At 42.4% G+C, this 26571-nt stretch overlaps 1 protein-coding gene across 1 annotated transcript in view; it reads right to left on the reverse strand.

Annotated features, from left to right (window-relative positions):
- The window catches only part of DNAH9 (dynein axonemal heavy chain 9), a gene marked incomplete at both ends in the record, with an annotated part of 402526 nt that overhangs the window by 155884 nt on the left and 220071 nt on the right, over positions 1–26571 (reverse strand). Inside the window, 4 exons of the mRNA XM_080712788.1 lie at positions 707–868; positions 12281–12520; positions 14875–14977; positions 15568–15733. Coding sequence (XP_080568914.1) covers positions 707–868; positions 12281–12520; positions 14875–14977; positions 15568–15733 — 671 coding nt within the window. The remainder of the gene's footprint in view (positions 1–706; positions 869–12280; positions 12521–14874; positions 14978–15567; positions 15734–26571) is intronic.

The following is a 26571-nucleotide window of genomic DNA, read 5'->3' on the forward strand; positions in this document are numbered from 1 at the left end:
GACACTATGGGGCACATTTTATCTACTCATTTTTATCACTTTTAGCAGTTTTGGGAAACACAGTAATAGAACTATAATGTATAAGAAATGGAGAACAATGATCTTGCTTTTGGTTAAGTTTGAAACAAACACATACCAGAAATAGCTAAAAGGATTGGGGGTCTTTGGTCTGGAGAAAACTTGGTAGGGCAAGATAAATGTTCTTAAAATATTTGGATATTTGTCATGTAGACCTTAAAATCAGAAGTTAGGAAAATACATTTTAAGTCATTATCAGAATAAATCTACAATCGTCAAAAGTACTCCAAATTTCAGAATGATTCCAAATATCCAGTTATTGGCACTTCCAAGATGGCAACCATGGGAAAGATGAGCCGGTGAATTTCCAGGGATGTTGGGCTACCCTCTTGGATGACCAACTCAAGAGGTGCTACTGAGGGGACTTAGCATCGTATCAGCACTTGGGTCTGCTGATCCCTGTGGATCTTCTCAATGCTGAGATCTGTGATTAATTTGTGTCCATTCTGGTCCCTCCATTTTTTATTTTTTTGGTCCAGGCAAAATAATGATAGGCTTTTTTTTTCCCCTTCACCTTATCTCTGACTTTTTCCCTACTAATAAACTAGATGGTATCATTTGGGTCATCATCTACATAATTATCATTATTTTTTGAATGTTAGAAAAAAGTCCACCGGCCAATACTTACATCAAAAATTTTCTTGAGTACTTCCATCTGGATTTTGTCAAAAAGTTCAAAGTCTTTTTCTTCTACCATCTTATCCCGATAAACCCGATTTGCTTCATGCACATAGAGTTTTACTAGGTCCTGTGTGGATTTCACACATTCCACAGAGGAGAAAAGAATGCCCTTTAAGGAGAACAGACACAGAAAATAACATTAATAGCAATTCAGAAGTACAACAGCTGAAGGAACTTTCTGGAACATTTTGTTTAATCTGGGGTAAGCAAGGCGTGCACCATCTCTGGGCCTCGGTTTGTTCACTCTTCAAACAGAAATAACAATATTGACTTTCTGGAGTCATTGAAATTATTCAAATCAATATGCCTAAAGTTATGGTCATCTCACATACTTAGTAAGTTACAATTATTGTTGTTGTTTTTTTTTTTGCTCATCATTAAAAAAATAAAAGCTATAACAGCAAGGATTATTTTGGAACCCATGATGCTATGAACAAGATGCTTTTCAAGACAAAGCTCCTTTAAGTGTCGTGATGATCTTATGAATTAATTTTTTAACACAGCCATTTTGTATGATGCAGAGATTGCGATTCAGAAAGATGGAAACTAAGCGGCCTTATATCAAAGCCACAGAGTTGTTTTTTTTTTTTTTTTTTTTTTTTTTTTTTTGGTGGTACTGGGGTTCCTGGAAGCCCTTCTACCTCTGGGCTACACTCCCAGACCTATTTTTATATTTTTATTTAGAAACAGGGTCTCCTAAGCCAGCGCGCGGCTGGCTTCGAACCTGCGCGATCCTCCTGTCTCTGCCTCCCAAGCGTGGGGATTACAAGCGTGCGCCACCACGCCCAGCAAAGCCACAGAGTTTTGAAGCTAGGTCTTCCTGATGTTAGTGCTTATAATTTTTAACCATTCCAGTTTGAATCACCACAGCGAGTTGGGAGGTGGTTTCTCTGCTCTATTTCAGTTCTATGAGTATCATTTTTTTCTTTTTCTTTTTCTGTTTTTCTTTCTTTTTTTTTCTTTTTCTTTCTTTCTTTCTTTCTTTTTTTTTTTTTTTTTGGTGGTACTGGGGATGGAATCCAGAGGCTTTCTACCTCTGGGCTATACTCCCAGACCTATTTTTTTATATTTTATTTGGAAACAGGGTCTCACTAAGTTGCTGAGAGCCTCACTCAGTAGCTGAGGCTGGCTTTGAACCTACGCAATCCTCCTGTCTCAGTCTCCCAAGCGCGGGGATTACAAGCGTGCGCCACCACGCCTGGCTACGAGCACCATTTTGAAAACTGACTTAGGTAATGATTGACTCTGCAAAATCAGAACTATAACCAAGGGCCAGGATGGACACAGTTACCCTTTGCAGGTCAGCCATCCACGTACTCATCTCTACTCAGTTTCCCTTCCTATGCAGTACAGGGATGGTTCCAAATATTTACTCTTCACAGTTTTCTGTCATCTCTCTCTGCTTTGACGAGCCAATGTTCCAGTATCTGTTCTCAGTGAAGAAATGAAGACCACCACTCTCAGAGCTCTTTTCCAACCCCCTAACTTCAAACAAATCCTCTAACTTCAGACTCATCTGCCTTCATGAGTTGTTGGTTCTCACGGCTTTCTTTCTTATTTTAGAAGAAATATGGTCATTGAACGGTTCTTTATCACTGATAGAGAACTGCTCAGATTCATCTGCGTGACAGACACATCTGTCCATATTGCGGCTACCAATCTGGTCCCTCATGATCACACGTAGCATTACTTTGCATAAAACCTAGATTCCTCTTTCAAAATATTCACATTGCTTCCTGATCCTGCATACTTTATGCAGCTCCATTTTTTTTTCTTATTTTCTTGTTATGCTTATCTTTCAAGCTCTGGTTAAATCGATACTCCTTTGTCCAAGTCTTCGGGAGCTCTCTCTCTTGTCCCACAGCTCTCCCTTTGATGCGCCCCATAGAGCCCTTTACATAGAAGTCTCTAGTCATTTGCAAGAAAATGGATGAAACTAAAGAACATTATGCTGAGTGAGATCAGCCAATCTCAGAAAGTCAAGGGCCGTATTTTTTGTCTCATATGGGAAGGTAGAGAGACAACCAGGAAAGGAGAGGAACTCCGTGAATAGTAAGGAATGAGACCAGGAGAACAGAGGACGGGACTTGGGGGAGAGGAGGGGAAGGAGGCTTTTAAGGAAGGAGACAGAACAAATAAGATTCTGTCCATATATGAAGGTGTCACTATCAACCTTACTAGATGCATGGGGAAGGCGGAGGGCCGGCAGGATGGGGTTGGGAGGGAGCCACGCCAGAGATGCCGTATGGGTATATAAATGTATCCCCTCGAATCTCATTATGATGTGTAACCGTGAAGTACCAATACAATTCTAAAGAAAAAAGGAGAAGTTTTAGTTTCTTCAATTATTATTATTTTTCTTTGTCCAAATCTGCTTCTTTTCAAAGACAGGGCAGTTGACAGACTTCGTTTGGGTTGCGATTGATTTTGATTATTATATTACTGCTAACAGGGCATGGTGCCTGATATGTAATAGATTCTCCACGAATTCTTGTTGGGAGAATGAGTGGGCTAATATTAATTTCTTCGAACACTGTAAGTCATTGTAGCCAAAGCTGCCAAGATTTTTGCATTTGGTGATGCTATAATAGCTGGTTGTGGACCAACTCACTGAAACCCACCAGAAAAATAAGACAATTATAATTGTCTTATATATAGTAATGGGGATTGAATCCAGGTACATTCTACCTCTGAACCCCCGGCCCATTTTTTAAAAATTTTGTTACAGAGTCTTGTTAAATTCCTGAGAGTCTTGCTAAGTTACAGAGGCTGTCCTCAAACCTGTGACCCTTTGGTCTCAGCCTCCCAAGTACTGGGGTTACAAACATGTGACACCACACCTGATTTAAGAAAATTATTCTTGTTGTTGTTGTTGTTGTTGTTGTTGTTATTATTATTATTATTATTATTATTATTATTACTTATGGTACTGGGCATTGAACCCAGGGGTATTCTACCTCCCAGATATACCCTCAGCTCTATTTTCTTTATTATTTAAAATTTTCAAACAGGGTCTAAGTTGCTGAACCTGGCCTCGAACCTGTGATCCTCCTGTCTCAGTCTCCCAAGGAATGAGATTACAGGCATGGACCACTATGCCTGGCTTAAAAATTATTTTTAAAGCTTCATATTTTCAGAGTTAATAGAGATTAAGTTAACTAAGACAGTGAGGACTAAGACACTACAGTGAAGAGAAGGAGAAATAAACCAAAAATTTGATGCCACTTTTACCTTTGAGACATTTACTAATTCACAAGCAATGGGTTCAGAAATTGACCAGAGAAAAGTTAGTGATTCATGTTTTCAATGATGTTTTTGTACCCAATGGGGGAGAGAGAGAGAATTACCAAAGCAGAGGGCCATACTTAAAAATCACAAGAGAATCCCCATAAAAACCCAGTACTTGGGAGGCTGAGACAGGAGGATCACAGGTTTAAGGCTAGCCTCAACAATTTAGTGTTCCCCCCAGCAACACGGCAAGACCCTGTTTCAAAAAACAAACAAACAAACAAACAAACAAAACAAATAAATCCCCCAAAAACTAAAAAATAAAAGAAGGCTGGAGTGTGGCTCAGAGGTATAATGCCCCTGAGTTGAATCCCCAGTACTATACACATGCACACAAAGGTTATACTCTAAGAGCACAGACAAAGTGCAAACCATCCAGTCCTTACAGAAACCGAGGCCCAACTTGATATCTCCAGTATTGGTATGTGCCTTGGAGAAGCAGAAGTACATAATCTCCCATTGATAAACAAACTCACCGTCTAAACCCTTACATTATCTGCACATTTTTAAAGCTTGCTGTGTCTGACTATCACCAATAATTGCTGGGAATACCAGGTGATAATATCAAATGACTAAAACCAAGGAATAAAAACCCTGACTCACGGGAGATCCAGATATTGAAATGAGCAGACACAAGCTTCAACAAAACCATGATTAATACGGTAATGATTAAGTGAACAGTAAAAGAATGTAGAAGATCCCAAATGAGGAGAGCCTAAAATAATAAAAACATACAATTAGTTCAATGAAATACGGTAATTGGGAGGAAAGGAAGCAGAATAGGTAGGAGATGTTTAGAACAAATGGTACGAATAGATTTAGTCTCAAATATATCATTATCATCTAAAATAACATAAATGAAATACCCATTATAATTAAAAGATGGGTGATGTGTGCATTTATGTCTACACAAGTTTTATACCCCATTATGATGTAAAAATATAATGCACCAATAAATACAAAAATTTGAATCTAAAAAATGATGATGTTAGGCTGGTTTTTATTATTATTATTATATTATTATTATTATTATTATTATTATTATTTTCATGGTACTAGGGAGGGAACCCAGAGCCTTCTACCTCCAGGCTACACTCCCAGACCTATTTTATATTTTATTTGGAGACAGGGTCTCTTAAACCAGCTGAGGCTGGCTTCGAACCTGCGTGATCCTCTTGTCTCAGCCTCCCAAGGGCGGGGAGTACAAGCGTGCCCACCACGCCCGGCTCTTAGGCTGGGTTTTAAAATCCTGACCATGTGCTGCTTAGGTCTATTCTGAAATCTATTTTGAAATATAAGAATGTAGAAAAACTGAATATAAGTGAACATAGACAACATAAAGTGGGCTTTCCCTAACCATGTGCTCGGCGTTCATAGGTTCAAGCACCTGTGGGTCCAAAGTGTTCAGAAAACAATTGCATCTGCACCAAACACATATAAACGTCTTTGGGTCATTATTCCCTAAATAAGAGAGGGCAACAACTATATGCATAGCATTCATAGTGTGTTAGATATTTTGAGTAATGTAGAGGCGACTTAAAGTATACAGCAAGATGTGTGTCGGTTATATCAAATAGCATGCTATTTTATGTAAAAAACTTGAGCATCTTTAGATTTTGTTATCTTTGAGGGGTGCTGGGACCAATCCTTCATGGACACTGAGGGATGGTTGTTATGAAGATACTAATTAAAATAATATGGAGGCCGGGCATGGTGGCACACGCCCGTAATCCCAGTTCAGACTGAGACGGGAAGGTTGCAGGTTCAATTCCCGGCACAAAATGAAACAATCACAAAACAAACAAGACAAATTAACAACAAAAGTAATCCTGAACACAAAACAACCCTGATACAATCAACAGATCAAATGCATAAGATTGGTATACGTTTCAGGTTGCTTGAGAAGACTGGCAAAGTTGATATCCAGAATAAGAAAGAAGACAAATTGTCGGATGGAACAAATACTTAAAAGATAAAACAATTTTATGCCAAGAAATCAGAAATTGTTGATAACATGAATAGGCTTATCCTGGCTGAGAGATGAAGATACAGAAAATCTGAGGGACTCTATATGTATTAAATAAATTCCATTCACACTTAAACCTCCCTCAAAGAAAACCCTACGTGGTTTCACCAGTAAATTCTTTCAACACTAAAAGAAGGCACAATATGGTGTTTTACAAAATCTTCCAGCAAGTGGAAGAAGAGGAAATACCCTCTAACGTATTTTATGAGTACTTTGTAACTTTAGAATACTAGAGAAAGGAAAATGACAAGACAATCTAATAAATATAGAATTATATAGAAAATCATTAAGAATTATATAGAAAAATAGCAAATAAAATAAAGGAGATTGTTTATTTATTTTTGTGGTACTGGGGATGGAACCCAGGGACATTCTACTTCTGAGCTACCCCTCCAGTCCTATTTTATTCTTTTATTTTGAAACAGGATCTCACTAAGTTGCAGATGACCTCACTAAGTAGCTGAGGCTGGCTGTGAACCTGTGATCCTCCTGTCTCAGCCTCCCAAGTCCTGGGGTTACAAGTGTGCGCCACCACGCCCGGCTTCAGGAAAATATTTAAAGAACAACACGTAACAACTAACTTGAGTTGATTCTAGGAATGTAAGCTGGATCTAACACTTGAAAATAATAAATGTAATTGATTACATTACCAGAATAAGGAGAAAGAAGTGATATGATTATGTCAACAGTTACAGAAAACCCACTTAAGTTTCCACACACCTTTGTGAGTAAAACCCTTGATAATTATAGGTAGAAGAAAATTTTCTTAATGTGGCAAAAGGCACCCACGCAAGCCTAGAGTAAGCATTGTCTTTAATGATGGACTATTGAAAGCTTTTCCCTGTAACACTGGAAATGTGACAAGATACCTCTCTTACTACTTTGATATTGCATTGGCAGCTGTAGCCAGAGCAAGAAGACAAGAAAAAGAAATGAAAAGGTTTCCGGGTTAGAAAGGGAGGCAAGGAATCGCTACTTTTAAACAGACAGCGAGATTGACAATACCAGCTGAAAAGTAACATCGAACAAAGATACAGAGTGACTTTCACTAATATTCTACTTGTAGGAAGTTCGAAAGTGGATCAAAGTTAGGTGTTAGAAGTCTGAACAGCCGGACGTGGTGGCACACGCTTGTAATCCCAGCACTTGGGAGGTAGAGACCGGAGGATCACGGTTCGCAGACAACCTCAGCTACTTATGGAGGCTCTTCCCAACTCTGTGAGACCCTGTTTCAAAAACCAAAAAAGTCTAAAAATTAAGACTGGGGGTATAGCTCGAAGGTAGAATACCCTGGGTTCCATCTCCAGTACCGAAAAGAAAAAAAAAAAACCCAACAAAAAAGTCTGAACAGTATTTAGGACTGGGAGTGGCAGAAATAAATAAATGTCAGGAAATGAAAGTGAAGCCTGGGAGGTGTTTGGAATGTTGTACCTCTTGGTTTGAGTTGGGGGTAATATAGTTGTGATTGCTTTGCGAAATTAACCAAGCTGGGTGTTTATGACTTGTGGGCCTTTCTACTGGCATACTATACATTATTAAATGTTTAGTAAAATGCAAAGAAGCCAGGTGTGATGGTGCATGCCTATAATCCCAGTATTGGGGAGGCTGAGACAGGAGGAGGGTGGCAGGTGTGAAGACAACCTCAGTAACCTAGCAGGACTCCAGAAACTTAGGGAGACCCTGTCTAAAACAACAACAACAACAACATCACCATCATCATCATCATCATCATCATCATCATCATATAGTAAATAGGGCTGGGGGTATAACCCAGAGGTAGAATGCCCCTGGGTTCAGCCTCCAGTACCAAACCAAATAAAACAAAAGATAAAAACATTCCATTAGATCCCTTTGGCTCCAAGTCCCTGTAGAGCTCAGCCTCTTTCTCCTTCTCAGCTTTCCTAGGTATCAGCCAGACATAAAATGCAGAACGAAGGAAAAAACACCAACCAGGAATCCTGACTTCTGGGATTTTGTGCTTGGCAGTAAGGGCAGCTATCAGATGACCTTCACAATCCCCCTTACAGCCAAACAGTCGGGATGAGTGACAGTTACAGGCTAAGCAAACAGGAGCGTGCTAAGAGCAAACTTTGCGCTTTCTTGGGTGGGGATGTGCAGCCTTAGATGGCACCACTGGGCAATGACTTCTGGTCCTCGAAACACAGCGAGACGGGGATCTGATGCGGATGGAACAAAACACAGAGAAAGACTGATGATTAAGGCTCGCATCCAGCTGTGTGCTCTCGGCAGCTCCTGTCTCCTCTTTAATTTCTTCCATCAGGCCCTTAGACAGGCATGGAGGAGGGTGGGGATGGAAGCTGGGGGAGGCTGTGATGAAGCTCTGAGCTTGATGCTCCCCTCTGGAGGAGGAGGGTGAGGGCCCTTCAGCTAAAGGAGGCAGCCTTGCTGTGGGGATGCGTTCCCCTATGCCGTGGCAGGGGGCTGACAGCTGGCAGGCTGCAAAGGGTCAGGCTGACACAGGGAGCCCAGGGAGCTGACCTTCAGCTGCCTGAGATGGGCAAAGAAACAGGAAAGGGGAAACAGACGAGCTTAGCTTCTAGTTGAACGGATCTCTCTGTTTTCTAGTTTTTCCTTGATGCTGCACCGGTTGTCACAAAAACAAGGTTGGAACTGATGTTGTTAGTCCTCAGGAAGCCTGTCATCCCCAGTCTCCTACGCGGTAGGGCTGAGGATTCTAATTGTGGCTTTTGATTGATCCGCCTGTGTGACAGTTTTGTCATCTCTGAACTGGAAAGAGAGTCATCTCTCTATGTCCACGGGTGGCTGGTTCTTCCTTGGATAACAAAACCCATAGATGCTCAAGTTCCTTATATAAAATAGAATCGAGCCAGGCGTGGTGGCGCACACTTGTAATCCCAGCATTTGGGAGGCTGAGACAGGAGGATCTCAGTTCTTGGGACAGCCTCGGCTACTTAGCGAGGCCCTTTGCAACTCAGTGAGACCCTGTTTCAAAATAAAAAATAAAAAAAAATAGGCCTGAGGTGTAGTTCAAAGGTAGAATGCCCCTAGGTTCCATTCCAAGCACCAAAAAATAAAATAAAATAGAATAGAATTAAAGCTGGGCGTGGTGGCGCCTACCTGCAATCTCAGTACTTGGGGGGCTGAGACAGGAGGATCCCAGGTTCGAGGCCTGTTTGCAATTGTTCGAGATCCTCAGTAACTTAGTGAGACCCTGTTTCAAAATAAAAAAAAGTAAAATGGGGCTAGGGATCTAGCTCAGAGCCAGAGAGACCCTGGGTTCAATGCCCAGCACCAAAAGAAAAAGAAAAAAAAAAAACCCACTGAATTGGATTGATTTATAGAGCAAAGAGGTTTTTTTTAGATCACAGTGTTGGAGGCGGTAAGTCCAAGACTGGGCAACGCCATTGGCCTAGCCTCTGGTGAGGGACTCCTGGTGGACTCAAGAGAAGAGTAGAGGAAGAAGACACCAAAGTAGTGAGACAGAAAATGAAAGAGACACGTGGGTCAGGCTGGCTTTTTAATAACAACCTGCTCTTGCAAGAACTGTTAACTCATTCCTCAAGAGCAGCTGCCCTCCAGAGGCCACGGCCCCAGTGACCTCTGAATTAATGTCCAGCGAATGGGAGCTTACCACGGTATGTACAAACGTTGCCACCCGTCCTGATGGCCAAAGGACTGTGGGCTTCACAGGCTTAGAACCAAGCCTTGTCACCATAACCATCACCTACGTATTTTCCTCATTGGAAGTTCAAAAGAGAAAGGCAGGATTCAGGCCAAGAACCAAAGAGGATTCCAGATCCTTCGCATGCTGTAGACAAATCTCTATGATCGGTGTGGGTCTCTGTTTCTTAATTTTGAGGATGACTTAGTGTTTGGGTGTTTATCTGACCCAGGAGTACTGTGCCTGATCAACCTAGATGTGTCCGCAGAGGTTTTATCGTGTTCTGGGGCCCAGTGGTTCTCCCTCCCATCTTAGCTTTCATGGAACACAGATCTTGGGTATCTAAACCAGGGTTTCTGAGGTTTCAGCTCTTTGGGACAGAGAGTCATGGCCGGAACAAGTTGGTCTTCTATCCTCAGGATCTAGATCATTACTGGTCCAAGGTTTTCCAGGGTCTAGCAACACCCTGTACAATACATTCCAATTGCATGTGCTCTATAGAATTTCGACACTTGACACTTCAACACTTCCCTACGGGTGGCCTCTGCCTGGTATGAAAGGCATTCTTCCTTCCATATGAATTCAGTTGAGCTAGAATATATGAAGGGCTCAAAGAGCTTAACACCAAAAACACAAGTAACCCAGTTAAAAAACGGGCATTGAATTAAATAGGCACTTCTCAAAAGAAGAAATATCAGTGGCCAACAAATATATGATAAACTGTTCAACATCCTTAGCAATCAAAGAAACGCAAATCAAAATTACACCGAGATTCTGTCTCCCTCCAGTTAGAGTGGCGACCATCAAGAATATAAACAATATGAACAATAAATGCTGGTGAAGATGTGGGGAATAAAAATGCTTATACACTATTAGTGGGATAGTAAATTAGTATAATCATTATAGAGATCAGTCTGGAGATTCTTCCAAGGGCTATGAATGAACCCACCATATGACCAGCTATCCCACTTCTCAGTATGTTTCTAAAAGAATTAAAACTTAGAGTACACGCATACCCATGTTTATAGTGGCACAGTTCACAAATAAAAATTATGGAACCAATCCGGGTGTCCATCAAAAGAGGAATGGGTAAAGAATGTGTGATATATATACACAGTGGAACTTTACTCGGCCCTAAAGAAGAACAAAATTATGTCATTTGCAGGAAAATGAGTGGAAATGGAAAATATCATGCCAAGTGAGATTAGCCATTTTTTGAAAGTCAAGGGTCATATGCTTTTTCTCATATTTGGAAACAAAAGAGACTTCAGATAAGGAGAGAGACTAGTGGAATAGTGGAAGGGGATTGAGTGAGAGAGAAAGGGAAAATAAAGGAGACTTCCTTAAGTCTCCTTTCAAATAATTCTATGTCCATATATAAAGGTATCACTACCAATCTCCCTAACATGTATAGAGAGGAGAGAGGAGGGAGGGGAAAGGAAAATATACCATGTGCAGTGTTCATGTGTGAATGTATTACATCTCGCTGTGATGTATAATTACGGTCTATTAATAAATCTCATATAGATGTGTTATATAAGTGTATTTTATATGGTTTTTATATGTATATATATTTTATATAGCTTATATATGTATATACACATATGTAAACTCACACACACACTTAGGAAGGGGTCTCTTTGAATAGAAGTTTCAGCAGATTCTTGTCTGCAGTGGGAGACTCATGGACTCTATGCAGGTGAGGATGTTGAACGTGACCCAGGGGGGAGAGATGGCTTGCGGTGGCTGCCTTGAGCCTGGGAACAAGTGGAGGGTCACGGGAGTAGAAACAGAGATCAGCTGTCACTAATTCGATGAGCAGCTGCTTGAAGGGTCTAAAACTCTGGCTTGGAAAAGGAACCAGGGATTTTTAGGACTGAGACTGTCTCCTGGGATGGAAGATGGTGTTTAAGGGGCTTTATGAGATGGCTTTTATCTTGTGTGGTTTGGAGGGGAAGGCCTTTCTTTTTCATTTCAAGAACAATGGAATAGAAAACCCTACCAGGGCCCCCAAAATAGCTTTGGTGCCATTTTCATTCTTAGGCATCTTGGAATCATTATATAACATTTCCATTCAGATGCTGAGCCTTCTTTAGCCCAAACCCAGAATGCATTCTCTCTTGCTGGGTGTGGTGGCACACACTTGTAATCCCAGTACATGGGAAGGTGAGACAGGAGGATTGCACAGGTTTGAATCCAGCCTCAGCTATGTAGTGAGGCTCTCAGCAACTTAATGAGACTCTGTTTCCAAATAAAGTATAAAATAGGTCTGGGAGTATAGGTGGGAGGTAGAGAGCCCCTGGATTCTACCCCCAGTACCACCAAAAAAAAAAAAAATGCATTCTCTTTACTGAGACATATGTTACAAGCGAAACTATTTTGATTAAGTCTTTCTTAGAAAGCCCACAACACTGTTTACCTGTTTACCTTCATGACTGCAAATAAAGTGTGCCACTGCCTAAGAGTTTGGCCTTCACGGTTATTTTTTTATATTATTATTACTAACGAGAGGTTCTGGTGCAATCCCGAAGCCTATAAGGGTGTCTCAGAGCAGATGCACTCACCTGGAAGATGTTGGAAAAATCTCGGAGGTTGAAGATGTAGTGGAATTTGATCGCCGTCGGCAGGAAGGTGGCGGCGATTCTCTGGTGGAAGGTGAGGGCCAGGTGAATCAGCTGGGGGATGGATTTTTGCAGGGAGGCCGGGAAGTTTCCAAGCTTCAGATGCTGGGTCAAGATGGTGCTGTAGATGGAAGAGAGGGCGTCGGCTCCCGGGAAGGAGAGGGCAAACACGCTGAAGTGGCGCTGTGGGAGGAAACACAGGGTGCAGCGGAGGTCATCACAGAATACAAATCACCTCTTCTAGATTAAATAACAAAGATTTATTTATTTATTTATTTATTTATTTATTTATTTATTTATTTATTTATCTATTTATTTTAGTACTGGGGATTGAACCCAAGAGGCATTCTACCTGTAAGTTACAATTCTAACTTTATTTATTTGTGGTACTGTGGTTGTAGTCCAGGGGCGTTCTACCTCTGAGCTACACCCCTAGCCCCATTTTTTATTCTTCATTTTGAAACAGGGTCTCATTGAGTTGCAAAGAACCTCACTAATTAGCTGAGGCTGGCCATGAATCGCACAATCCTCCTGTCTCAGTCTCCCGAATGCTAGAAATACAATCATGCTGTACTATGCCCAACTAGTATTTTTAATTTTTATTTATTTTTAATTTTTTATTTTTGGTGGTATTGGGGTTCCTGGAAACCGTTCTACCTCCGGGCTACACTCCCAGGCCTATTTTTAAAATATTTTATTTGGAAACAGGGTCTCTTAAGCCAGAAAGGCTGGCTTCGAACCTGCGCGATTCTCCTGTCTCTGCCTCCCAAGCACAGAGATTACAAGTGTGTGCCACCATGCCTGGCCGTATTTTTTATTTTGAAACAGGGTCTTACTAAGTTACTGTGTGCTGGCTTCAGTTCTGTGACCTTCCTGTCTCAGTCTCCCAATTACAAGTGTGAGATTACAAGTGTCAGTCATTGTACCTAGCACAAAGAATTTTTTTTTCTTTTTTTGGTGGTACTAGGGTTTCTGGAAACCCTTCTACCTCTGGGCTACACTCCCAGACCTAATATATATATATAATATTATATATATTTATATAATATATAATATATGTAATATGTATTATATATAATATATATACACACATACATATATACATACATACATATATATACATACATACATATACATATATACACATATATACATACACATATATACATATACACATATATACATATACATATATACATATACATATATATACATACATTTACATACATATATATACATATATATACATATATATATATATATATATTTTTTTTTTTAAGTTGGAAACAGGATCTCTTAAGCCAGTGAGGCTGGCTTTGAACCTGCATGATCCTCCTGTCTCCGCCTCCCAAGCGCGGGGATTACAAGCCTACACCACCATGCCCCGCCACAAAGAATTTTTATAAGAGCTTTGAGAGTTCAATAGCCACGTCCCACTTTTTGCACGGTACTCAAACTTAGCTCAAAACTAAAATGATGGGGGAACAATGGTCAGTAGACCTGTGCATAAAGATGGCTATGTGGGGTAGAAGAAAGAAGCTGAGTCCAAATCTGAACTCAGTACTGAGTGTTCCCTATGACCTTGGGCACATCATTTCATTCCCCTGAAGTTGTTTCATTTCAAGAATGAGGGTGTTAAGCCGGGCGTGGTGGCGCATGCTTGTAATCCCAGTACTTGGAAGGCTGAGATAGGAGGATAGTGGGTTGCAGCCAGCTACTTAGTGAGGCCCTTTGCAACCCAGTGAGACCCTGTTTCCAAATTACAAGTGTGAGATTACAAGTGTCAGTCATTGTACCTAACACAAAGAATTTTTTTTTTCTTTTTTTGGTGGTACTAGGGTTTCTGGAAACCCTTCTACCTCTGGGCTACACTCCCAGACCTAATATATATATCAGGGCTGGGGGTATAGCTTGGAGGTAGAATGTCCCTAGGTTCCATTCCCAGTAACACACACACACACACACACACACACACACACACACACACACACACTCTCTCTCTCTCTCTCTCTCTCTCTCACACACACACACACACAAACACACACACATACAATTAAAAAAAGAATGAGGGTGTTAGCTGGGGTGTGGTGGTACATGCCTGTAATTCCAGTACTTGGGAGGCTGAGATAAAACATCACAGGTTCGAGGCCAGCCTCAGCAACTTAGTGAGACACTCAGCGAATCAGCAAAACCCTGTTTAAAAATATATATAGATAAATAAAAATAAAACGAAATAGGGCTGGGGATATAGCTCAAAGGCAGAACATTCCTGTGTTCAATTCTCAGTACCAAAATAAAATAAAACGAGGAGTTGAATGAAATGAATTCTGTAACCCTTTCCAACTATAAAAGCTTTGGGACCCTGGGTCTAGGAGTTTCTGTGTCTTCCCAGAAATGCAAGCTGGCACCTGATTTGCCCATTTTGAGAGCCTGGAGAGGGAAAAGATGAATTGCCCCTTACATTTCCAGGCAAGTGGCATCCACCCTGATAAAGCAGTCTTGGGCCCCCGGTACCTCTCTTACCCGTCCCTTCCTACCTGAAGCCGAGGGTTGATGGTGAAGCTGCCCGCGGTGGGGTTCATGCAGCAAACATACTGGACATCCATGACCTCCTTCAGGGACAGCTTGTTTCGGTCATACCTGGAACAGTGAGAGTGCCGTGGGCCCAAGGTGGCGACTGCTTTATCAAGGCGAGGTAGAATATGGGGCTTAAAAACTACTTTCACTGGTGTGTCGTCATTACACATCGCAGCGTGATTCAAAGTTGAAAATATGCTATGTGCGTATATTCAATTACCAGTGCCAATCTCGAAGACGGGTACAGGGGGAGCTGGGCGTGGTGGTGCACACCTGCAAATCCTAGTATTTGGGAAACAGGTTCAAGGCCCGCCTCAGTAACTTAGTGCAGCCCTCTGCAATTGAGCGAGACCTTGTTTCCAAATAATTAAAATAGGAAGCTGGGCGTGGTGGCACACACTTGTAATCTCAGCATTTGGGAGGCTGAGACAGGAGGATCTGGGTTTGTGGCCAGCCTCAGCTACTGGCCTGGGCCTCAATCCCCCTGTTTGGGGAGCGCTTCAGGAAACAGAATTCTAGGAGGAACGTGGATTCTCCGGGGAGCTTTTCTTCCGGCTCTGGAGTGAAGCTGAGTTTTGGTTGCAGGTCTAGTACAATGATAGCTAGCAGCCTGAGTCCTGCCTCGGCCTCTTCCCCCATGCACAAGTTCTTACCAGTGACCGTAGTCCAGATGCTGCCGGAGGATGGTGTGGGGCTGGACCGTCCCGTAGGCATCTACCTCGGGCATGTTGATGTCATCAATGAAATAGACAAGTTTCCTGTTGCCCGGAGGGCCATAATTTCTGCCAGCCTTTTTTTCTAGAGGTTTCTCCAGCACGGCTGAGGGGAGATCCGGTTAGGGAGGGAAGGAAGACCAAACCTCAGAGGCCCATACCGAGACAGAGGAGATATCGTGAACAAGCCGCGCTGTGTAAGAAGTATGTGTGCTCAGACGCCAGCACTGACACCTGCTACTGCTGGATTCAAGCATCACATGGTACCAGGTGAATGGGAAATTACTAGACAGGAATGGTGACAGTACCCACCGGGCGCTGGACATCTTGCTATATAGGTGTTTGCAAATACTTGGTATCTCATTTAATTCTCACGACATGATTACATGATTAGTAGTAACCCCTTTAGTAGATAAAGAGGCTGAGGCTCAGAAGAACTAAGCGACACTTAGCTGTGAGGGAGAGGAAGACACACACTGGAGCAGTTAAACCTCAAAGCCCATGTTCCTTCCACCATTTTATGGTCCCCAGTTGTTGTTTTTTGGTACTGGGGATTGAGTTCAGGGGCATTCAACCTCTGAGCTACACCCCAAATCATTTTTAATTAATTAATTAATTTATTGCAGTACTGAAAATGGAACCCAGGGGAATTCTACCTCTAAGCTCTACCCTAGCCCTATTTTTTATTCTTTATTTTGAAACAGCATCTCCCTGAATTGCAAAGGGCCTCACTAAGTAGCTGAGGCTGTCCTCGAACTGAGATCCTCCTGTCTCAGCCTCCCGAATGTTGGGATTATAAGCGTGCGCCACCATGTCCAGCCCACTTTTATTTGTTACTTTGAAACAGGGTTTTATGAAGTTGCTGAGGGTCTTTGCTACATTGTTAAGGCTGGCGATCCTCCTGTCTCAGCCTCCCAAGTACTGGGATTACAGGTGTGCACCACTCTGCTTAGCTCCCAGTTTTGTTTATAGATAAGGAACTGGAGAGGCCCTCAAAGTCCTCAAACCAGGTATGGAGTCCTAAGTAAATCTATAAATCACTGCTCGCTGGGTAGACCTGTCTTCTCTACCCAAGACAGCTTAGGGGAATAATGGCTGTCACTTCCAGCTCAGTGCTGGGGAGAGCCCTTTCCACCGAAGGCTACGAGAGAGGAATCACTGGCTACTTTGCCAGTAGTCTTTCCGGAGAGTTCATTTCCTGGTGTTCTCTGTGATGGGAGGTAGGCAAGACAATGTCAGAGAATTTCTTGGTGGTTTCTACGGTCATGGAGGGCTTTCTTCCCTGCGTCTCTGTGCCTGTCTGGAGACTAGGTATGGAGACTCTCTTTCAAACCCCTTTCTTCAATTTTCAAGCCAAAAGAAAGGAATCAGACAGCACTGTTTCCAGCCTGACGGGACTTGTTTAGGCCAAACTAAAGTAATAAGGTGGAGATAGGTTTTTTCTTTTCTAGCGAAGCAATTAAATATTTATGGATTGCAAGAACCAACACCTTTTATTACAGCTGGAAGCTTTAAAAACCATCTGATCTCTTCTCTTGCGAATCAAGTTTGTAAACAAGGATTGTCAACAGACGTAGGAAGGTGACAGGAAGACAAGTTCCTTCAAGATGCTTGAATATTCTAATTTCCTGGTCCTGAGCGAAATTAAGTGTTTCAAATATGAATTAAATTTAAATTTAATTAGCATCCGATTAACATACACTATCAACCAATTAATCACCCAACACCTTCTCCTCCCCCCCCCAAAAAAAAAGATATAACAGCCATATACATGGTCTGTCAAAATGAGATATAATTAGTGGGCTGCCAAGGACGAGTTTCTGGGAACAGTCCCGCTAACAAGAAATTCTCTCCTTAGACGTATTTCTCCTCCTCCCAAGGTAGCGATATTCAAATCAACCCCTGGAAGGAAGCACACCCTGTAATTTGGGTTGATTAAGCTCTTAAAACGTCTAAAGGATCATTGAAGAGCAAAGCATGTTGGTTAGCGAGAAGTGGCCTTGGAGTATTCTAGATGATCTCAAACATATGACAAGAAGTTCTCCAGAGAAACAGAAGCGACACAAGCACGGGGCGTTTTGTGTGCATACGATACTAGAGATTGAATCCAGTGGCATCCTGCCTCTGAGCTACACCCCCAGCTCTTTGCATTTCTTATTTTTATTTATGTATTTATGTTTGTGGTGCTGGGGATTGAAACCCGGGCCATTCTACCTCCAAGCTACACCTCCGACCCCAGTTTTTATTCTTTATTTTGAAACAGGGTCTCACTAAGTTGCCGAGAGCCTCACTAAGTAACTGGGGCTGGCTGCGAACCTATGATTCTCCTGTCTCAGCCTCCCAAGTACTGGGATTACAAGTGTGCGCCACCACGCCCAGCTCTGTCTGTTTTATTTTGAATCAGGGACTCTCTGGGCTGCTGAGAGTCTAAGTAGCTGAGGTTGTCCGCAAACTCCGATCCTCCTGTCTCAGCCTCCTGAGTCCTGAGATTACAGATGGCACCACCATGCTCAGTTCTGTGGTTTTGATTCTTTCTTGCCAATTTCTGCTCCACACCTCAGCCTCGAGGAAGGATGCTGAGTTTCTCTGTTCCCACGCCATTCCCGGAACCCACTGAAGAGTGGTTTAGTTAACAAAGCTGCTTCCCAGTCACATCATTTCACCATCTCTGTGGCTGCTGGTCTTGCCCTTTGGCTCTCGCCTGGTAACTACAGCATCCTCTGGTCTTGCTGTCTTCCCTCTGGACTTCCTTCTCTAGATCCTCAAAACAGCTGACTGGGTATCACTGTGAAGTAGGAGCCAGATTACGCCTGCCCTCGCTTAAAGCCTCCCTTGGCACCCCATCTCACGAGAAGCAAAGCCAGCCTGGCTACTTCTGCATTTAGACCTTACCCCTCTGTTCTTCTCTGCTATGAATTCCCACTATCCCTTCATTCTCTGCTCCAGCCACCTGCGTCTGGTCCACCCACAGCACCAGGGCCTTTGCACTACCTTTCCCCTCTGCCCAGAATCATTGTCTTTTTCCAAATGCTTGGTGTGATGGTGCAAGCTTGTTTGATATCTGGCTGGAATTAGCATCCGGGTCTTCAGGTAGCGATCCCAATGCACCTTCCTCTCGCTGGGCAGATGGCCCACAGAAGGCCTCGTGTCACAGCCCTCTCCAGGTTGTCCCTGACCATCCAGTCTCATTGGTTCCCCAGCCTCCCAGTGAGAGTGGTCCCTTCAACAGTTGGGATGCAGCCGTGGGAAGTCTTGATACGCAACGTATTAACAGTCCTGCGATGTGTTGTCATTGCCCCTCAAAAATCTTTCAGGGGACAAGAAAACTGAGCTTTAGAAAAATTATAGAATTTTATCCAAGGTCAAACTACTATGTAGCAAAGCCAGGATTTTTCACCCAAGTCTGTCTGGCCGTGGAATCTCATGTAAACAGTACTCAAATTACTTTTCTTCTTCCTCTTCCTCCTCCTCCTCTTCCTCTTCCTCTGCCTCCTCCTCCTGTGGTATTAGGGATTGAACCCAAGGGCACTCTACCCCCAGACCTTTCAATTTTTTATTTTGAAACAGGATTTTGCTAAGTTGCTGAGGGCCCTGCTAAATTGCTGAGGCTGGCCTCGAACCTGTGATCCTCTTGTCTGAACATCTGGAGTACTGAGAATACAAATATAGGCCACCATTCCTAGCTGTAGACCACTTCTTAAACATTACTGCAACACCCTTGAAAAATTCTAATTTAGTTAACTCATTGCCCACTGCCCACATCTATATATCTCTATCTCTATCATCTATCTATCTATCCAACTATCTATACACACACAAAGATCATTAATAATCACGAATTTCTTTGCATTGGCATGATTTGTATATTATAATATGCTAACAGAAGAGTATGGACTATTTTTCTTCCATGTTATCTAATTCTTGATGTGTTAAGACTTCCCAGTTACCTTGTAAGAGCTTTGCGTTCGAGCTATTTTCTATTCGTATTATCTACTTTTTCATGTTTTAAAACTTTTCAGTTATATTGTAAGGGCTTTGTATTCATTCCTTCAAAAAAATAGCGTACCTTGCATGACTATAAAAATAACACATCTGCATTTAAGAAAGATTAGAAAGCACAGGAAAGCCACAATAATGAAAGTGGTAATCGGCCGTGAGTCTATGACCCAGCAATGAGAACTATTTTTAGTACTGTGGTGTACTTCATTCTAGTATTTATTCTTTTCTGTTAGATATTTTTTCTCTACCCCAAAAGCAAAATTATTCCAAGTATACTCGTTTCTGCTTAATTTTTATTTAACACGTTGTAAACCTCTTTAATGATAATAAGTACCCCCCTAACACAGGATTCCAATGGCTACTCTGTGTTTCACAATTTGGATGCACCAAATTATTTTGTTTTCAATCTCATTCTACTTTGACTCCCCTACAATCCCAAGCCGAGTATCTTGCCCCCTAAGTGACAAATTGTTGCTGATTTAACATGAGTTTATGTCGTCTCTTTTTAGGAAGACATCAAACGAATGAGAGAATTGTGTCTATTGTAAGTACAATGTTCCTTTGAGGCTGAGTATTTGATTAGATCTTATAAGGTCCAGTCCAACCATAAGTTTTAATGACCAGGTTACAGAGATTGACTTGACACCTAATTTCAGACATCTGAGCTCATCTCTAATTAGTACAATTAAGCACCCAAATATTTGTTGAACTAATAATTAATTCCAATCACAGTTGGATGGCAAGAGAGTTGAGGATTTTAGTGAGCAGCGCTGTGTTTAGGCTTCTCCCTTAACACTGAAACTGTGAGACTATCCACACCTAAACCAAGTTCTTTGGCCCTTGTTTCCTGTCGCTAAATGATTCTCTCTACAGGTCTTTGCACATTCTGTTATTTTAAAAAATGCTATTTATGTCGGGCATGGTGGTGCACGCTTGTAATCCCCACGCTTGGGAGGCTGAGACAGGAGGATCGCGCAGGTTCGAAGCCAGCCGCCCTGGCGTAAGAGACCCTGTTTCCAAAAAATAAAATAGGTCTGGGAGTGTAGCTCGGAGGTAGAAGGGCTTCCAGGAACCCCAGTACCACCAAAAAAAAAAAAAATGCTATTTACATCTTTGAAAAGCATGAGAAGAGATTAAGGTCTGTGAAGAGACATAAAACAGACCAGTTAAAGACTAAAAAGGGGTTGCAAAATGATAACCAAATGAGTGGAAATGTTTTGCACCACTAAATTAGGATGGCCTACCTATTGTAACCCCATATGAATTTATCTCAAATTTTATCTGCTGCTGAGTTAAAAGCTCAGAACTAAATCTGTGTTTAATTACAACAACGAACCATCCCAGATTGTTGGTACACATGCACCTCCTTTATATCAAAAGAAGTTGTTGTTGTCCATCCCCCCACCCCAGGCACTCATTTCTAAAAGGCAAAGATCATGGATCCATACAGAAGATCTATCAGGATACAAAACAATCTTCAACTGAGACTTTACAGAAGATATAAAAATAGCTTATGGTGATCTCTGATCAATAAAGCTAGAGGATGGGGCCATTACATTGTGAATGCGTGTGTATCTATGTTCATAGCTGCACAATTCACCATAGCCAAACTACGGAACCAGCCAAGATGCCCATCAACAGATGATTGGATTACAAAACTGTGGGATATGTACACAATGGAATTTTACTCAGCATTAAAAAAAAAAAAACTCAATGACATCATTTTCAGGGAAATGGATGGAACTGGAGGACATTATGCTAAGCGAGATTAGTCAGTCACAAAAAATAAGAAATCAGATGGCGTTCCCTAATATGTGAAAGCTAAGGAGAAATGGGTCACAGGAGGAACTCTAGTTGAAAAAGGAAATCCTATAGAGGAGCAAATAAGGCGACCTAACTGAGGGGATGGGAGGGGGAGAGAGGGAAACTCTCCAAAGCACATGATGTACTTAAACAAACATATAGATGTCAACCACTAAGCCAAGCATGGGAAGGAGGGTTGGGGAGGGAATAGGGTTGGGGATTGGGTAGGGGTTAACTGGGAGATATGTGCATGTGTGTCTACATACGTTTTTTTTTTAATCCCATTATGATGTATGATATAATGAATCAATACAAAATTTTTAAAAAGTACACAAAAGGCCGGGCGTGGTGGCGCACGCTTGTGATCCCCGCGCTTGGGAGGCAGAGACAGGAGGATCGCGCAGGTTCGAAGCCAGCTGCGTGTGCTGGCTTAGGAGACCCTGTTTCCAAAATGAAAATGTAAAAATAGGTCTGGGAGTGTAAGAAAATGATGTAGTTGGGTTCCTAGAGGCCAGAGGAGCTGAAGATAGGGCGAACCTAGATCTCTATCTCTATATTTCTCCTCTTGAGCTATCAGGATAATTAACCCGGGGCTTGTGCCTGTGTTGAAGGTTTTCAGTGAGTCACCTGATTTGTTCAACAACTGCCAATTTTTAAGCATTTGCTATCAAAGAGAAAGATATGTCTTGCTTTGGATACCAGATTTCAGAAGCCAATTTGGCCTTCTGTTTTTCTGAAATGAAGAGGCAAACCTTACAACCTTATCACAGTAGAAGGCCAGCTGTTTTTTTTTTTTTTTGAAGTTTTAAAGAAGTTCATTAAAAAGAAATACAGAAGATAGTTACAGCTCCATGCCAAAATGGCATGGGGGTTAGTCTGAGCCAATTCACCACCCCAAGATACAGCACGTGGACTGGACTTTTTATACCCATGACCTCCATCTTGTTTATGTAATTCTTTTTTTTTTTTTTTTTTTTTTTGGTGGTACTGGGGTTCCTGGAAGCCCTTCTACCTCTGGGCTACACTCCCAGACCTATTTTTACATTTTTATTTGGAAACAGGGTCTCCTAAGCCAGCGTGCGTGGCTGGCTTCGAACCTGCGCGATCCTCCTGTCTCTGCCTCCCAAGCGCGGGGATTACAAGCGTGAGCCACCACGCCCGGCTCTTGTTTATGTAATTCTGATGTAGTAAAGGTCCCTGTAAGGTACCTCCCCTTACCCTGTAAAGTACCTCCCACAGCAAGGTGTGTGAAGGTGTCTCCTTTCATGAAGGTCGACCCCTCCTCCCATCCCAGCTAGCTTATCTAATCATGTAGATCTGTCTTTAGGCAGAGAAAGGCCTAGTTCCCCTCTAATTACTTTGAGCTAAGTCAATCTAAGTATCAATAGCTGTTTGCCTCCTGACCAAAGCCAAGCCTTTCTTTCTCCAGGCCTGCCATTTTGACACAATTGTTTCTGAAATATATCTATTAATAATCAGAGCTTTCTCAAATCTTCCTAAGCCATTCCCTATACTGGTACATTCCCCCCTCTGTCTAGTAACTTCCTGACACCTGTCGGGCCAAAGGTAGATACGGAAAATACATTTTGATTTTTACAATTTTGCAAACATTTAACATGAGCTCAATTTCCATTAAATTTTCCCTCATTTCTAAGCAGTTTATGACCGATTCAACGTCCTTATTCCTTTGGTAAGGGGTACATTCATGTGATAGAAATGAGGGAAAAATTAATGGAAACTGAGCTCAGAAGGCCAGCTTGATGAAGCAAGACTGCTTTGCCATTAACGCGAGATGGCTTCGAGCCAAGTCACTTAACACCTGTAACCTGGGTTCGTTCATCTTGCAAAAAAGGGGTGCATCTGTTAGCAGATCTATGCTGGGACATAATTCCAACCTCATTCTCCTTAGTCACTTTGCAGCTGGGGTGCCCATGTGATACGGCTTTGAACAGCAAGACACAAATGTAAGTCTATGCACTTCCTGGAGAGCTCTCATTTCCTGACATGGGCATTATTACTTCCCTTTATTATTTTTACCCCCATTTGGATTACAGCCATGATGGCTGAAGCAGCAGCCGTTTTGCCACCTTAAGGGAACATTCAAGGGAATATTAAGTATTTTAGCACTGGTGCCATGGAACAATTGATCCAGAGCCAGTAACTGCCAGCCCTGACTTCCTGTTGTGTGAATAAAAATCCTGTTTCTGCTACTAACATCAGATTTTCTGTTACTTGCAGCCCGAAGCATTACTGATAGAGTCCCTCATAGGATGAAGAAGATTCCACCAACCAAAGGGGCACAGCCTTTTTAGCACAAGGGTGGGCACATTGTAACGCTGAATAAGAGACAAGCTCTCCCTGCTGGTCAATGCCTGAAACTTGACCCTCCCTGTACTTCAGAGAGTTCTGACTCTGTGTTTGGAAGAGGATTCAATGGAGACTCCAGCCCTGGAGGCAATGAGAGAGAGAGAGAGAGAGAGAGAGAGAGAGAGAGAGAGAGAGAGATATGCAGGTATCATAAAGCAGCTGTCTATGTTATAAAAAAGAACATCTGCTGTTGAGAAAAATAAGATTGGCTGGCAGGATGTGTAAGTGAAGAAATGTCCCCCTGGAGATCTCTAGGAATTGACCTGCTGGGTAGTGATATTGCCTATTTGAAAGCTGGAACATTTCTTCCCCAAACATTATATTTTTTCTTTCAGTATAGTTTTTGTTAAGCTCCTTTTTTTAAACAGAGAGAGAGAGAGAGAGAGAGAGAGAGAGAGAGAGAGAGAAAGAAGAAGAAGAAGAAGAAGAAGAAGAAGAAGAAGAAGAAGAAGAAGGAGGAGGAGGAGGAGGAGGAGGAGGAGGAGGAGGAGGAGGAGGAGGAGGAGGAGGAGGAGGAGGAGAGCGTGTGTGTGTGTGTGTATGTGTGTGTGTGTGTTGTTTGTTTTGGCAGTTGGGTCCTCGAAAAGATTGTTTTAATGTAGATTCTTAAATTTGCGGAGCATTTTGTTAATATTACTATAATAATAGCTTGCATTTACCGGGTACTTATGGTAGGCTAGGGATCATTTTGAGCACTTTGCAATCTTTATCTTGCTATTTGAGTATTAGCTATTGATACGGTCAATAGCACGGATAAATCTCACAATCGTGTTGAGGAGGAAAGGCAGGCAAACGAGGGAGATGCGTGTCCCCTAGATTCACTATATAGAGTTGTGGAAAATGCAAACTGACTTAGTGTGGTGGGAAGCAGATATGGGTTGCCTGGAACCAGGGCAGATGGGGAAGGTTGGGAATATTTGAAAACCTAGCAAATGGTACACTTTCAATATATGTAGTTTATTTTATGTAGTTTCTATACCTCAATACAAGTTTTCTTTCTTTCTTTCTCTCTTTCTTCTTTCTTTCTTTCTTTCTTTCTTTCTTTCTTTCTTTCTTTCTTTCTTTCTTTTTTCTTTCTTTCTTTCTTTCTGTGTGTGGTACTGGGGATGGAACCCAGGGGCATTCTAACTCTGAGCTATACCCCCGGGCCAATTTTATTCTTTTACTTTGAAACAGGATCTCCCTTTCCCTGGGTTGATGAGAGTCTTGCAACTTGCAAAGTCTGTCCTTGAACTTAGCATCTGTCCTCCCCTCTCAGCCTCCCAAATATTATAAGCATGTGCCACCACGCCCAGCTTAATGTTTTTTTTTTAAAGGGGGGGGAGTGTGATGAACATTATGCTGCCTTTCATGATGATGTGTCAATGAGCTTTGATCTAATTGCACAATGGAATCCTCGCAGCCATGAAAAGAAATGAAATGTATGAGAGCATAAAGGAGTAAATTGCAGAAATGGTTTGGATTTAAGATGTTACTCATAGAAGCAAGGTAGAAATGCTGAAAGCAGGACTTGGTTGTTAAGGAAGCGTTCCTGGGTGTGTGGTCTTGGAGACTAAATAAGGTTTTTTCTTCCCCTCGCATCCATCAATCTCTCTCTCTCTTCTCTCTCTCTCCCTCTCTCTCTCTCCCTCCCTCCCTTCCCCTTCCTCTCTCCCTCTCTCTCTCTCTCTCTCTCCCCCGTCTCTCTCTCCTCTCTCTCTTTCTCTCTCTCTTCTCTGTCTCTCTCTCCCCCCTCTGTCTCTCTTTCTCTCCTTTCTCTCTCCTCTCTCTCTCCCTCCCTCCCTCTCTCTCCCCTCTGTCTCTCACTTATCTCTCTTTCTCTTTCTCCTCTCTCTCCCCTCTCTTCTCTCTCCTCTCTCTCTTTCTCTTTCTCTCCTGTCTCTCTCTCTCCTCTCTCTCCCCCTCTGTCTCTCTCTCCTTTCTCTCTCCTCTCTCTCTCCCTCCCCCTTCCTCCCTCCCTCTCTCCCCTCTGTCTCTCTCTCCTCTCTCTATCCCTCCCTCCCTCTCTCTCTCCCCTCTGTCTCTCACTTATCTCTCTCTCCCCTCTCTCTCTTTTCTTCTCCCTCCTCCTCCTCCTCCTCCTTCTTCTCTCTCTCCCTCCTCCTCCTCCTCCTCCTCCTCCTCCTCCTCCTCCTCCTCCTCCTTCTTCTCTCTCTCCCTCCCCCCCACCCCAAGATGTAAGGAGCAGGGCCCTGCTCTCCCTCTCTCTGCTTCTTCCTGCCATTCCCTGAGCTCCACAGACCCAGCCTCACATGGACTGAACCCTAAATATCACACACAAAAAAAAACTGAGCAAAGAAATCTACCTCTAAACCGTGTGGTCACTGAGAATATGGCTGGAACCAGCTGCCAAAGGTTCGTATGTATCTACTTAAAACTCAACTACACACCACAACATTTTGCTCATATATATATGAGCAAGTATATGTATCAAAAGTTTAAAGGTAGACTGGTACCTACTGACTTTCATGCTCTGGTTAATAAGAAAGGATGAAGGGCTGGGGTGGTGGATTAGCTGAACTCACAAGCACAAAGCAAAGTGACATTTTAGTGTCTGTCAAATCTGTGTAGTGGTACATGGGCACCTGCTATATTATTTTCTGTATTCTTCTGCATACTTGAACTATTTAATAATTTTTTTTTTTTGCGGGTCTGGGGATGGAACCCAGGGGCAGTCTGCCTCTGAGCTATAACCCCTGCCCTATTTTTTATTCTTTATTTTGAAACAGGGTCTCACTGAGTTGCAGAGGGCCTCACTAGGTAGCTGAGGCTGTC

The sequence above is a fragment of the Muscardinus avellanarius genome (genome assembly GCF_963383645.1).
Source record: "Muscardinus avellanarius genome assembly, chromosome: 16".
Classification (NCBI taxonomy): Eukaryota; Metazoa; Chordata; class Mammalia; order Rodentia; family Gliridae; genus Muscardinus; species Muscardinus avellanarius.